At 37.0% G+C, this 17,277-nt stretch overlaps 1 protein-coding gene across 3 annotated transcripts in view; it reads left to right on the forward strand.

The window, feature by feature from the left end:
- The window catches only part of LOC128642963 (histo-blood group ABO system transferase-like), a 144,184-nt gene that overhangs the window by 116,432 nt on the left and 10,475 nt on the right, over positions 1–17,277 (forward strand). For all 3 annotated transcript variants that reach the window (XM_053695865.1, XM_053695866.1, XM_053695867.1), the window contains one exon: positions 9,097–9,132. In XM_053695865.1, the coding sequence (XP_053551840.1) occupies positions 9,097–9,132 (36 nt within the window). The remainder of the gene's footprint in view (positions 1–9,096; positions 9,133–17,277) is intronic.

Below are 17,277 nucleotides of genomic sequence, written 5' to 3' on the forward strand. Positions count from 1 at the left end.
ATCAGAGATATTGTTTGTGGTCTCCAGGAGAAGCTGTGTATTATGTTTTGTTGATGATGCAAAAGTTTATTTCAGAATGGAGATCAAATGAGCAGTGATATTAAATAAACAGATAAGTGTGATAAAAAAAAAGTGTGATAAAAAAAAAATCACAATTGGTAAAATGGTATGTAGAATGAATGCCTTGTGAGGTTAAACATATAGCACTGCAGCTGGTAAGGTCAGTAGGTGCTGAGTGTATAGGAAGAGGTATTAGCAGCAGGTAAGGTCAGTAGGTGCTGGGTGTATAGGAAGAGGTATTAGCAGCAGGTAAGGTCAGTAGGTGCTGGGTGTATAGGAAGAGGTATTAGCAGCAGGTAAGGTCAGTAGGTGCTGGGTGTATAGAAAGAGGTATTAGCAGCAGGTAAGGTCAGTAGGTGCTGGGTGTATAGGGAGAGGTATTAGCAGTAGGTAAGGTCAGTAGGTGCTGGGTGTATAGGAAGAGGTATTAGCAGCAGGTAAGTTCAGTAGGTACAGGGTGTATAGGAAGAGGTATTAGCAGCAGGTAAGGTCAGTAGGTGCTGGGTGTATAGGAAGAGGTATTAGCAGCAGTTAAGGTCAGTAGGTGCTGGCTGTATAGGAAGAGGTATTAGCAGCAGGTAAGGTCAGTAGGTGCTGGGTGTATAGGAAGAGGTATTAGTAGCAGGTAAGGTCAGTAGATGCTGGGTGTATAGGAAGAGGTATTAGCAGGAGGTAAGGTCAGTAGGTGCTGAGTGTATAGGAAGAGGTATTAGCAGCAGGTAAGCTCAGTAGGTGCTGGGTATATAGGAAGAAGTATTAGCAGCAGGTAAGGTCAGTAGGTGCTGGGTGTATAGGAAGAGGTATTAGCAGCAGGTAAGGTCAGTAGGTGCTGGTGTATAGGAAGAGGTATTAGTAGCAGGTAAGGTCAGTAGATGCTGGGTGTATAGGAAGAGGTATTAGCAGGAGGTAAGGTCAGTAGGTGCTGAGTGTATAGGAAGAGGTATTAGCAGCAGGTAAGGTCAGTAGGTGCTGGGTGTATAGGAAGAGGTATTAGCAGCAGGTAAGGTCAGTAGGTGCTGGGTGTATAGGAAGAGGTATTAGCAGCAGGTAAGGTCAGTAGGTGCTGGGTGTATAGGAAGAGGTATTAGCAGCAGGTAAGGTCGGTAGGTTCTGGGTGTATAGGAAGAGGTATTAGCAGCAGGTAAGGTCAGTAGGTGCTGGGTGTATAGGAAGAGGTATTAGCAGAAGGTAAGGTCTGTAGGTGCTGGTGTATAGGAAGAGTTATTAGCATCAGGTAAGGTCAGTAGGTGCTGGTGTATAGGATGAGGTATTAGCAGTAGGTAAGGTCAGTAGGTGCTGGGTGTATAGGAAGAGGTATTAGCAGCAGGTAAGGTCAGTAGGTGCTGGGTGTATAGGAAGAGGTATTAGCAGCAGGTAAGGTCAGTAGGTGATGGGTGTATAGGAAGAGGTATTAGCAGCAGGTAAGGTCAGTAGGTGATGGGTGTATAGGAAGAGATATTAGCAGCAGGTAAGTTCAGTAGGTGCTGGGTGTATAGGAAGAGGTATTAGTAGCAGGTAAGGTCAGTAGGTGCTGGATGTATAGGAAGAGGTATTAGCAGCAGGTAAGGTCAGTAGGTGCTGGGTGTATAGGAAGAGGTATTAGCAGCTGGTAAGGTCAGTAGGTGCTGGTGTATAGGAAGAGATATTAGCAGCAGGTAAGGTCAGTAGTGTGCTGGGTGTATAGGAAGAGGTATTAGCAGCAGGTAAGGTCAGTAGGTGCTGGGTGTATAGGAAGAGGTATTAGCAGCAGGTAAGTTCAGTAGGTGCTGGGTGTATAGGAAGAGGTATTAGCAGCTGGTAAGGTCAGTAGGTGCTGGTGTATAGGAAGAGGTATTAGCAGCTGGTAAGGTCAGTAGGTGCTGGTGTATAGGAAGAGGTATTAGCAGCAGGTAAGGTCAGTAGGTGCTGGGTGTATAGGAAGAGGTATTAGCAGCAGGTAAGGTCAGTAGGTGCTGGGTGTATAGGAATAGGTAGTAACAGCAGGTAAGGTCAGTAGTGTGCTGGGTGTATAGGAAGAGGTATTAGCAGCAGGTAAGGTCAGTAGGTGCTGGGTGTATAGGAAGAGATATTAGCAGCAGGTAAGGTCAGTAGGTGCTGGATGTATAGGAAGAGGTATTAGCAGCAGGTAAGGTCAGTAGGTGCTGGGTGTATAGGAAGAGGTATTAGCAGCAGGTAAGGTCAGTAGGTGCTGGGTGTATAGGAAGAGGTATTAGCAGCTGGTAAGGTCAGTAAGTGCTGGGTGTATAGGAAGAGGTATTAGCAGTAGGTAAGGTCAGTAGGTGCTGGGTGTATAGGAAGAGGTATTAGCAGCAGGTAAGGTCAGTAGGTGCTGGGTGTATAGGAAGAGGTATTAGCAGCAGGTCAGTGGGTGTATAGGAAGAGGTATTAGCAGTAGGTAAGGTCAGTAGGTGCTGGGTGTATAGGAAGAGGTATTAGCAGCAGGTAAGGTCAGTAGTTTGCTGGGTGTATAGGAAGAGGTATTAGCAGTAGGTAAGGTCAGTAGATGCTGGGTGTATAGGAAGAGGTATTAGCAGCTGGTAAGGTCAGTAAGTGCTGGGTGTATAGGAAGAGGTATTAGCAGTAGGTAAGGTCAGTAGGTGATGGGTGTATAGGAAGAGGTATTAGCAGCAGGTAAGGTCAGTAGGTGCTAGGTGTATAGGAAGAGGTATTAGCAGTAGGTAAGGTCAGTATGTGCTGGGTGTATAGGAAGAGGTATTAGCAGCAGGTGAGGTCAGTAGGTGCTGGGTGTATAGGAAGAGGTATTAGCAGCAGGTAAGGTCAGTAGGTGCTGGATGTATAGGAAGAGGTATTAGCAGCAGGTAAGGTCAGTAGGTGCTGGGTGTATAGGAAGAGGTATTAGTAGCAGGTAAGGTCAGTAGATGCTGGGTGTATAGGAAGAGGTATTAGCAGGAGGTAAGGTCAGTAGGTGCTGAGTGTATAGGAAGAGGTATTAGCAGCAGGTAAGGTCAGTAGGTGCTGGGTATATAGGAAGAAGTATTAGCAGCAGGTAAGGTCAGTAGGTGCTGGGTGTATAGGAAGAGGTATTAGCAGCAGGTAAGGTCAGTAGGTGCTGGGTATATAGGAAGAAGTATTAGCAGCAGGTAAGGTCAGTAGGTGCTGGGTGTATAGGAAGAGGTATTAGCAGCAGGTAAGGTCAGTAGGTGCTGGGTGTATAGGAAGAGGTATTAGCAGCAGGTAAGGTCAGTAGGTGATGGGTGTATAGGAAGAGATATTAGCAGAAGGTAAGTTCAGTAGGTGCTGGGTGTATAGGAAGAGGTATTAGTAGCAGGTAAGGTCAGTAGGTGCTGGGTGTATAGGAAGAGGTATTAGCAGCAGGTAAGGTCAGTAGGTGCTGGGTGTATAGGAAGAGGTATTAGCAGCTGGTAAGGTCAGTAGGTGCTGGTGTATAGGAAGAGGTATTAGCAGCAGGTAAGGTCAGTAGTGTGCTGGGTGTATAGGAAGAGGTATTAGCAGCAGGTAAGGTCAGTAGGTGCTGGGTGTATAGGAATAGGTAGTAACAGCAGGTAAGGTCAGTAGTGTGCTGGGTGTATAGGAAGAGGTATTAGCAGCAGGTAAGGTCAGTAGGTGCTGGGTGTATAGGAAGAGATATTAGCAGCAGGTAAGGTCAGTAGGTGCTGGATGTATAGGAAGAGGTATTAGCAGCAGATAAGGTCAGTAGGTGCTGGGTGTATAGGAAGAGGTATTAGCAGCTGGTAAGGTCAGTAGGTGCTGGGTGTATAGGAAGAGGTATTAGCAGCTGGTAAGGTCAGTAAGTGCTGGGTGTATAGGAAGAGGTATTAGCAGTAGGTAAGGTCAGTAGGTGCTGGGTGTATAGGAAGAGGTATTAGCAGCAGGTAAGGTCAGTAGGTGCTGGGTGTATAGGAAGAGGTATTAGCAGCAGGTCAGTAGGTGCTGGGTGTATAGGAAGAGGTATTAGCAGCAGGTAAGGTCAGTAGGTGCTGGGTGTATAGGAAAAGGTATTAGCAGCTGGTAAGGTCAGTAAGTGCTGGGTGTATAGGAAGAGGTATTAGCAGCAGGTGAGGTCAGTAGGTGCTGGGTGTATAGGAAGAGGTATTAGCAGCAGGTAAGGTCAGTAGGTGCTGGGTGTATAGGAAGAGATATTAGCAGCAGGTAAGGTCAGTAGGTGCTGGGTGTATAGGAAGAGGTATTAGCAGCAGGTAAGGTCAGTAGGTGCTGGGTGTATAGGAAGAGGTATTAGCAGCAGGTAAGGTCAGTAGGTGCTGGTTGTATAGGAAGAGGTATTAGCAGCAGGTAAGGTCAGTAGGTGCTGGGTGAATAGGAAGAGGTATTAGCAGCAGGTAAGGTCAGTAGGTGCTGGGTGTATAGGAAGAGGTATTAGCAGCAGGTAAGGTCAGTAGGTGCTGGTTGTATAGGAAGAGGTATTAGCAGCAGGTAAGGTCAGTAGGTGCTGGGTGTATAGGAAGAGGTATTAGCAGCAGGTAAGGTCAGTAGGTGCTGGGTGTATAGGAAGAGGTATTAGCAACAGGTAAAGTCAGTAGGTGCTGGTTGTATAGGAAGAGGTATTAGCAGCAGGTAAGGTCAGTAGGTGCTGGTTGTATAGGAAGAGGTATTAGCAGCAGGTAAGGTCAGTAGGTGCTGGGTGTATAGGAAGAGTTATTAGCAGTAGGTAAGGTCAGTTGGTGCTGGGTGTATAGGAAGAGATATTAGCAGCAGGTAAGGTCAGTAGGTGCGGGGTGTATAGGAAGAGGTATTAGCAGCAGGTAAGGTCAGTAGGTGCGGGGTGTATAGGAAGAGGTATTAGCAGCAGGTAAGGTCAGTAGGTGCTGGGTGTATAGGAAGAGGTATTAGCAGTAGGTAAGGTCAGTAGGTGCTGGGTGTATAGGAAGAGGTATTAGCAGCAGGTAAGGTCAGTAGATGTAGGGTGTATAGGAAGAGATATTAGCAGCAGGTAAGGTCATTAGAGTGCTGGGTGTATAGGAAGAGGTATTAGCAGCAGGTAAGGTCAGTAGGTGCTGGGTGTATAGGAAGAAGTATTAGCAGCAGGTAAGGTCAGTAGGTGCTGGGTGTATAGGAACAGGTATTAGCAGTAGGTAAGGTCAGTAGGTGATGGGTGTATAGGAAGAGGTATTAGCAGCAGGTAAGGTCAGTAGGTGTTGGTTGTATAGGAAGAGGTATTAGCAGCAGGTAAGGTCAGTAGGTGCTGGGTGTATAGGAAGAGGTATTAGCAGCAGGTAAGGTCATTAGGGTGCTGGGTGTATAGGAAGAGGTATTAGCAGCAGGTAAGGTCAGTAAATGCTGGGTGTATAGGAAGAGGTATTAGCAGCAGGTAAGGTCAGTAGGTGCTGGGTGTATAGGAAGAGGTATTAGCAACAGGTAAAGTCAGTAGGTGCTGGTTGCATAGGAAGAGGTATTAGCAGCAGGTAAGGTCAGTAGGTGCTGGGTGTATAGGAAGAGGTATTAGCAGCAGGTAAGGTCAGTAGGTGCTGGGTGTATAGGAAGAGGTATTAGCAGCAGGTAAGGTCAGTAGGTGCTGGCTGTATAGGAAGAGGTATTAGCAGCAGGTAAGGTCAGTAGGTGCGGGGTGTATAGGAAGAGGTATTAGCAGCAGGTAAGGTCAGTAGGTGCGGGGTGTATAGGAAGAGGTATTAGCAGCAGGTAAGGTCAGTAGGTGCTGGGTGTATAGGAAGAGGTATTAGCAGCAGGTAAGGTCAGTAGGTGCTGGGTGTATAGGAAGAGGTATTAGCAGCAGGTAAGGTCAGTAGGTGCTGGCTGTATAGGAAGAGGTATTAGCAGCAGGTAAGGTCAGTAGGTGCTGGGTGTATAGGAAGAGGTATTAGCAGCAGGTAAGGTCAGTAGGTGCTGGGTTTATAGGAAGAGGTATTAGCAGCAGGTAAGGTCAGTAGTTTGCTGGGTGTATAGGAAGAGGTATTAGCAGTAGGTAAGGTCAGTAGATGCTGGGTGTATAGGAAGAGGTATTAGCAGCTGGTAAGGTCAGTAAGTGCTGGGTGTATAGGAAGAGGTATTAGCAGTAGGTAAGGTCAGTAGGTGCTGGGTGTATAGGAAGAGGTATTAGCAGCAGGTAAGGTCAGTAGTTTGCTGGGTGTATAGGAAGAGGTATTAGCAGTAGGTAAGGTCAGTAGATGCTGGGTGTATAGGAAGAGGTATTAGCAGCTGGTAAGGTCAGTAAGTGCTGGGTGTATAGGAAGAGGTATTAGCAGTAGGTAAGGTCAGTAGGTGCTGGGTGTATAGGAAGAGGTATTAGCAGCAGGTAAGGTCAGTAGGTGCTGGGTGTATAGGAAGAGGTATTAGCAGCAGGTCAGTAGGTGCTGGGTGTATAGGAAGAGGTATTAGCAGCAGGTAAGGTCAGTAGGTGCTGGGTGTATAGGAAGAGGTATTAGCAGCTGGTAAGGTCAGTAAGTGCTGGGTGTATAGGAAGAGGTATTAGCAGCAGGTAAGGTCAGTAGGTGCTGGGTGTATAGGAAGAGATATTAGCAGCAGGTAAGGTCAGTAGGTGCGGGGTGTAGAGGAAGAGGTATTAGCAGCAGGTAAGGTCAGTAGGTGCGGGGTGTATAGGAAGAGGTATTAGCAGCAGGTAAGGTCAGTAGGTGCTGGGTGTATAGGAAGAGGTATTAGCAGTAGGTAAGGTCAGTAGGTGCTGGGTGTATAGGAAGAGGTATTAGCAGCAGGTAAGGTCAGTAGATGTTGGGTGTATAGGAAGAGATATTAGCAGCAGGTAAGGTCATTAGAGTGCTGGGTGTATAGGAACAGGTATTAGCAGTAGGTAAGGTCAGTAGGTGATGGGTGTATAGGAAGAGGTATTAGCAGCAGGTAAGGTCAGTAGGTGCTGGGTGTATAGGAAGAGGTATTAGCAGCAGGTCAGTAGGTGCTGGGTGTATAGGAAGAGGTATTAGCAGCAGGTAAGGTCAGTAGGAGCTGGATGTATAGGAAGAGGTATTAGCAGCAGGTAAGGTCAGTAGGTACTGGGTGTATAGGAAGAGATATTAGCAGCAGGTAAGGTCGGTAGGTGCTGGGTGTATAGGAAGAGGTATTAGCAGTAGGTAAGGTCAGTAGGTGCTGGTTGTATAGGAAGAGGTATTAGCAGCAGGTAAGGTCAGTAGGTGCTGGGTGTATAGGAAGAGGTATTAGCAGCAGGTAAGGTCAGTAGGTGCTGGGTGTATAGGAAGAGGTATTAGCAGCAGGTAAGGTCAGTAGATGTTGGGTGTATAGGAAGAGGTATTAGCAGCAGGTAAGGTCAGTAGGCGCTGGGTGTATAGGAAGAGAGGTATTAGCAGCAGGTCAGTAGGTGCTGGGTGTATAGGAAGAGGTATTAGCAGCAGGTAAGGTCGGTAGGTGCTGGGTGTATAGGAAGAGGTATTAGCAGCAGGTAAGGTCAGTAGGTGCTCGGTGTATAGGAAGAGGTATTAGCAGCAGGTAAGGTCAGTAGGAGCTGGATGTATAGGAAGAGGTATTAGCAGCAGGTAAGGTCAGTAGGTGCTGGGTGTATAGGAAGAGGTATTAGCAGCAGGTAAGGTCAGTAGGTGCTGGGTGTATAGGAATAGGTATTAGCAGCAGGTAAGGTCAGTAGGTGCTGGGTGTATAGGAAGGGATATCAGCAGCAGGTAAGGTCAGTAGGTGCTGGGTGTATAGGAAGAGGTATTAGCAGCAGGTAAGGTCAGTAGGTGCTGGGTGTATAGGAAAAGGTATTAGCAGCAGGTAAGGTCAGTAGGAGCTGGATGTATAGGAAGAGGTATTAGCAGCTGGTAAGGTCAGTAGGTGCTGGATGTATAGGAAGAGGTATTAGCAGCTGGTAAGGTCAGTAGGTGCTGGGTGTATAGGAAGAGGTATTAGCAGCAGTTAAGGTCAGTAGGTGCTGGGTGTATAGGAAGAGGTATTAGCAGCAGGTAAGGTTAGTAGGTGCTGGGTGTATAGGAAGAGGTATTAGCAGTAGGTAAGGTCAGTAGGTGCTGGGTGTATAGGAAGAGGTATTAGCAGCAGGTAAGGTCAGTAGATGCTTGGTGTATAGGAAGAGGTATTAGCAGCAGTTAATGTCCGTAGGTGCTGGGTGCCTCATGACTGGTGCTTCATGACTGGTGCCGCATGACTGGATTCTCATGATTGAAAAAATAGAGCGCATTCCAGGAGTAAAATGCAAAAAACTTTTATTCCATAAAATGAATCTTTTTCAAGTGTAGTAGTTGGATTCTCATGCCTGGTGCTGGAGTACCACCTTCATTAAAGCGGCACACAAACTGTAGTGAAACAAAGAAACTCCACACACAATACAAAGCCGAGAGCCAAACTACAGAGAGTAAAACTTGAAAGCTTTATTGAATGTCCATAAAAGCATAGGATACTTTAAAAAATGCATCATAGCAAAGAAATTGATTCATATGATCAACAGAGACAAAGCTGTACGCGTTTCATGCTAAATCCAGCCCTTGTTCACCAGCCGTATGGCTCTATAAACAGGTTCAATCTTATTAGAGGCATACGTTTGGTCAACAAGGGGTTTAGTTTGAAACGCGTCCAGCTATGCCGCTATAAAAAGGTTTAATCTCATCAGAGTCATACGGCTGGCCAACAAGGGCTAGGTTTACTCTTGGCAGTTTGGATCTCGGCTTTGTACTGAGTGCAGAGTTACTTTGTTTCACTATAATAAAATGAAACCTATATTTGTTACTGTTTAGGGCATAATGATTATTATCAGTCATATATAAAGCAGCAGAATGGCAGTAGGTACAATAGCTGTCTATTAACACAATAATGACACAATCCCAGGCTGCGGCATAGGGTAAAGTTACCAGCCTATAGGTAACATCTAATGGGCAGTATCTGTAGGTGGGTAAGTGAACATATATATTAAATTGAGTAGTGTGGGCAAGATCAGACAAAGCTAATAATAACACAACTGTGCACTTATAACAAGAATCTCTATAAGCTCTATGCAGCTGTAGCAGATGAAGACCATGTAGGTTTTATTATAAGTGGCAAACTAATCATGTTATTCACGTTACTTACTATTACAAGAATTTAACCACATTGTTTGTTTTTCAGGATGCTTTATGATAAGCCGGATGCCCTCACACCTCTGTAAGTTTTATTTTATCTTCTACCGGTGTCATTGATACAGCCAGAGCTATAATAGAGCAGGGACGTCAAGCGTAGGTACCTACAGTATCTACAGACTGTACTTACCTTATCACTGACACTGATGTTTTCTGATGAATCCTTACATTTACCTGCTGTCTGCGCTGCCATAGGCCTCTATTTACCAAAGTCTGGCGGACCTGATTCAGCATTGCATCAGCAGCTCACAAGAGCTGCTGGTGCAACGCCGCCTCCTGCAGACTGGCGGCTAATCGGTCGCCAGCAGGGGGGGTGTCAATCAACACGATCGTACTCGATCGGGTTGATTTCCGGCGATGTCTGTCCGCCTGCTCAGAGCGGGCGGACAGGTTATGGAGCAGCGGTCTTTGTGACCGCTGCTTAATAACTGCTGTTTCTGGCGAACTTGCAGGCTCGCCAGAAACACGGGGCATCAAGCTCCATTCAAAGCTTGATAGATAGGCCCTAGACTTCTTGTTAGGTAGAAAAAAACATATTCCATGGGTCCCTATGTCTCACTGTTTTTATTGTGTTGTATACACACACATAAATATATACACATACACAGATATAAATATATATACACTCTCACACACACATAAATATATACACATACACAGATATAAATATATATACACTCTCACACACATATATATACACATACACAGATATAAATATATATACACTCTCTCACACACATATATATACACATACACAGATATAAATATATATACACTCTCACACACACACATAAATATATACACATACACAGATATAAATATATATACACTCTCACACACACATAAATACATACACATACACAGATATAAATATATATACACCCTCACACACATATATATACACTCTCACACACATATATATACACATACGCAGATATAAATATATATATACACTCTCACACACATATATATATATACACACATACACAGATATAAATATATATACACTCTCACACACACATAAATATATACACATACACAGATATAAATATATATACACTCTCACACACACATAAATATATACACATACACAGATATAAATATATTTACACTCTCACACACATATATATATATATACACATACACAGATATAAATATATATACACTCTCTCACACACATATATATATACACATACACAGATATAAATATATATACACTCTCTCACACACATAAATATATACACATACACAGATATAAATATATATACACTCTCACACACACATAAATATATACACATACACAGATATAAATATATATACACTCTCACACACATATATATACACATACACAGATATAAATATATATACACTCTCACACACATATATATATACACATACACAGATATAAATATATATACACTCTCACACACACACACACATAAATATATACACATACACAGATATAAATATATATACACTCTCACACACACATAAATATATACACATACACAGATATAAATATATATACACTCTCTCACACACATAAATATATACACATACACAGATATAAATATATATACACTCTCACACACACATAAATATATACACATACACAGATATAAATATATATACACTCTCACACACATATATATACACATACACAGATATAAATATATATACACTCTCACACACATATATATACACATACACAGATATAAATATATATACACTCTCACACACACATATATATACACATACACAGATATAAATATATATACACTCTCACACACATAAATATATACACATACACAGATATAAATATATATACACTCTCAAACACACACATATATATATACACATACACAGATATAAATATATATACACTCTCACACACACATAAATATACACATACACAGATATAAATATATATACACTCTCACACACACATATATATATATACACATACACAGATATAAATATATATACACTCTCACACACACATAAATATATACACATACACAGATATAAATATATATACACTCTCACACACATAAATATATACACATACACAGATATAAATATATATACACTCTCACACACACATATATATACACATACACAGATATAAATATATATACACATACACACACATAAATATATACACATACACAGATATAAATATATTTACACTCTCACACACATATATATATACACATACACAGATATAAATATATATACACTCTCACACACATATATATATACACATACACAGATATAAATATATATACACTCTCACACACACATAAATATATACACTCTCACACACACATATATATATACACATACACAGATATAAATATATATACACTCTCACACACATAAATATATACACATACACAGATATAAATATATATACACTCTCACACACATATATATATATATATATATACACTCTCACACACATATATATACACATACGCAGATATAAATATATATACACTCTCACACACATAAATATATACACATACACAGATATAAATATATATACACTCTCACACACACATATATATATACACTCTCACACACATATATATACACATACGCAGATATAAATATTTATACACTCTCACACACATATATATACACATACACAGATATAAATATATATACACTCTCACACACACACATATATATATACACATACACAGATATAAATATATATACACTCTCACACACACACATATATATACACATACACAGATATAAATATATATACACTCTCACACACACATAAATATATACACTCTCACACACACATATATATATACACATACACAGATATAAATATATATACACTCTCCACACACATAAATATATACACATACACAGATATAATATATATACACTCTCACACACATATATATACATACACAGGATATAAATATATATACACTCTCACACACACATAAATATATACACATACACAGATATAAATATATATACACTCTCACACACACATATATATAAACACATACACAGATATAAATATATATACACTCTCACACACAAATATATATACACAGACACAGATATAAATAATATACACTCTCACACACATATATATACACATACACAGATATAAATATATATACACTCTCACACACATAAATATATACACATACACAGATATAAATATATATACACTCTCACACACACATAAATATATACACATACACAGATATAAATATATATTACACTCTCACACACACATAAATATATACACATACACAGATATAAATATATATACACTCTCACACACACATATATATACACATACACAGATATAAATATATATACACTCTCACACACATAAATATACACATACACAGATATAAATATATATACACTCTCACACACACATATATATATACACATACACAGATATAAATATATATACACTCTCACACACACATATTATATATATATATATATATATATATATATATATATATACATACACAGATATAAATATATATACACTCTCACACACACATATATATACACATACACAGATATAAATATATATACACTCTCACACACATATATATACACATACACAGATATAAATATATATACACTCTCACACACACATATATATATATATATATATATATATATATATATATATATATATATATACATACACAGATATAAATATATATACACTCTCACACCGTATATATACACATACACAGATATAAATATATATACACTCTCACACATATATATACACATACACAGATATATATATATACACTCTCACACACACATAAATATATACACATACACAGATATAAATATATATACACTCTCACACACACATAAATATATACACATACACAGATATAAATATATATACACTCTCACACACACACATATATATATACACATACACAGATATAAATATATATACACTCTCACACACATATATATACACATACACAGATATAAATATATATACACTCTCTCACACACATATATATACACATACGCAGATATAAATATATATACACTCTCACACGCACATAAATATATACACATACACAGATATAAATATATATACACTCTCACACACACATAAATATATACACATACACAGATATAAATATATATACACTCTCACACACACATAAATATATACACATACACAGATATAAATAAATATACACTCTCACACACACATAAATATATACACATACACAGATATAAATATATATACACTCTCACACACAAAAATCTATACACATACACAGATATAAATATATATACACTCTCACACACACATAAATATATACACATACACAGATATAAATATATATACACTCTCACACACATAAATCTATACACATACACAGATATAAATATATATACACTCTCACACACACATAAATATATACACATACACAGATATAAATATATATACACTCTCACACACACATAAATATATACACATACACAGATATAAATATATATACACTCTCACACACACATAAATATACACATACACAGATATAAATATATATACACTCTCACACACACATATATATATACACATACACAGATATAAATATATATACACTCTCACACACATAAATATATACACATACACAGATATAAATATATATACACTCTCACACACACATAAATATATACACATACACAGATATAAATATATATACACTCTCACAAACACATAAATATATACACATACACAGATATAAATATATATACACTCTCACACCACATAAAATATACACACATACACAGATATAAATATATATACACTCTCACACACACAATATATACACATACACAGATATAAATATATATACACTCTCACACACATATATATACACATACACAGATATAAATATATAACACTCTCACACACACATAATATATACACATACACAGATATAAATATATATACACTCTCACACACACATAAATATATACACATACACAGATATAAATATATATACACTCTCACACACCATAAATATATACACATACACAGATATAAATATATATTACACTCTCACACACACATAATATATACACATACACAGATATAAATATATATACACTCTCACCACACATATATATACACAATACAACAGATATAAATATATACACTCTCACACACATAAATATTACACATACACAGATAAAAATATATATACAACTCTCACACACATATATATATACACATACACAGATATAAATATTAGTACACTCTCACCACACATAAATATATACACATACACAGATATAAATATATATACACATCTCTCACACACACATATATATACACATACACAGATATAAATATATATAGCACTCTCACACACACACTAAAATATATACACACTACACAGATATAAATATATATACACTCTCACCACACATATATATACACACTACACATAGTATAAATATATTTACACTCTCACACACATTATAATATACACATACACAGATATAAATATATATACACTCTCACACACACATATATATACACATACACAGATATAAATATACTATACACTCTCACACACATAGTATATACACATACACAGATATAAATATATAATACACTCTCACACACATATATATATACACATACACAGATATAAAATATATATACACTCTCACACACACATAAATATATACACATACACAGATATAAAGTATATATACACTCTCACACACACATATATATACACATACACAGATATAAATATATATACACTCTCACACACACATAAATATATACACATACACAGATATAAATATATATACACTCTCACACACAAAAATATATAAAAAAACACAGATATAAATATATATACACTCTCACACACATAAATATATACACATACACAGATATAACTATATATATACACTCTCACACACATATATATATACATATACACAGATAGAAATATATATACACTCTCACACACACATAAATATATACACATACACAGATATAAATATATATACACTCTCACACACACATAAATATATACACATACACAGATATAAATATATATACACTCTCACACACACATAAATATATACACATACACAGATATAAATATATATACACTCTCACACACACATAAATATATACACATACACAGATATAAATATATATACACTCTCACACACATATATATACACATACACAGATATAAATATATATACACTCTCACACACATATATATACACATACACAGATATAAATATATATACACTCTCACACACACATATATACACATACACAGATATAAATATATATACACTCTCACACACACATAATATATACACATACACAGATATAAATATATATACACTCTCACACACACATAAATATATACACATACACAGATATAAATATATATACACTCTCACACACACATAAATATATACACATACACAAATATAAATAAATATACGCTCTCACACACACATAAATATATATACATACACAGATATAAATATATATACACTCTCACACACATAAATCTATACACATACACAGATATAAATATATATACACTCTCACACACACACAAATATATACACATACACAGATATAAATATATATACACTCTCACACACATATATATACACATACACAGATATAAATATATATACACTCTCACACACATATATATACACATACACAGATATAAATATATATACACTCTCACACACACATAAATATATACACATACACAGATATAAATATATATACACTCTCACACACACATAAATATACACACATACACAGATATAAATATATATACACTCTCACACACATATATATACACATACACAGATATAAATATATATACACTCTCACACACATATATATACACATACACAGATATAAATATATATACACTCTCACACACACATAAATATATACACATACACAGATATAAATATATATACACTCTCACACACATATATACACATACACAGATATAAATATATATACACTCACACACATATATACACATACACAGATATAAATATATATACACTCTCACACACACATAAATATATACACATACACAGATATAAATATATATACACTCTCACACACACATAAATATATACACATACACAGATATAAATATATATACACTCTCACACACACATAAATATATACACATACACAGATATAAATAAATATACACTCTCACACACACATAAATATATATACATACACAGATATAAATATATATACACTCTCACACACATAAATCTATACACATACACAGATATAAATATATATACACTCTCACACACACATAAATATATACACATACACAGATATAAATATATATACACTCTCACACACACATAAATATATACACATACACAGATATAAATATATATACACTCTCACACACACATAAATATACACACATACACAGATATAAATATATATACACTCTCACACACATATATACACATACACAGATATAAATATATATACACTCTCACACACACATAAATATATACACATACACAGATATAAATATATATACACTCTCACACACACATAAATATATACACATACACAGATATAAATAAATATACACTCTCACACACACATAAATATATACACATACACAGATATAAATATATATACACTCTCACACACACATAAATATACACACATACACAGATATAAATATATATACACTCTCACACACACATATATATACACATACACAGATATAAATATATATACACTCTCACACACATATATATACACATACACAGATATAAATATATATACACTCTCTCACACACATAAATATACACATACACAGATATAAATATATATACACTCTCACACACACATAAATATATACACATACACAGATATAAATATATTTACACTCTCACACACATAAATATATACACATACACAGATATAAATATATATACACTCTCTCACACACACATATATATACACATACACAGATATAAATATATATACACTCTCACACACACATAAATATATACACATACACAGATATAAATATATATACACTCTCACACACACATAAATATATACACATACACA

This window comes from Bombina bombina, chromosome 12 (genome assembly GCF_027579735.1).
Source record: "Bombina bombina isolate aBomBom1 chromosome 12, aBomBom1.pri, whole genome shotgun sequence".
Classification (NCBI taxonomy): domain Eukaryota; kingdom Metazoa; phylum Chordata; class Amphibia; order Anura; family Bombinatoridae; genus Bombina; species Bombina bombina.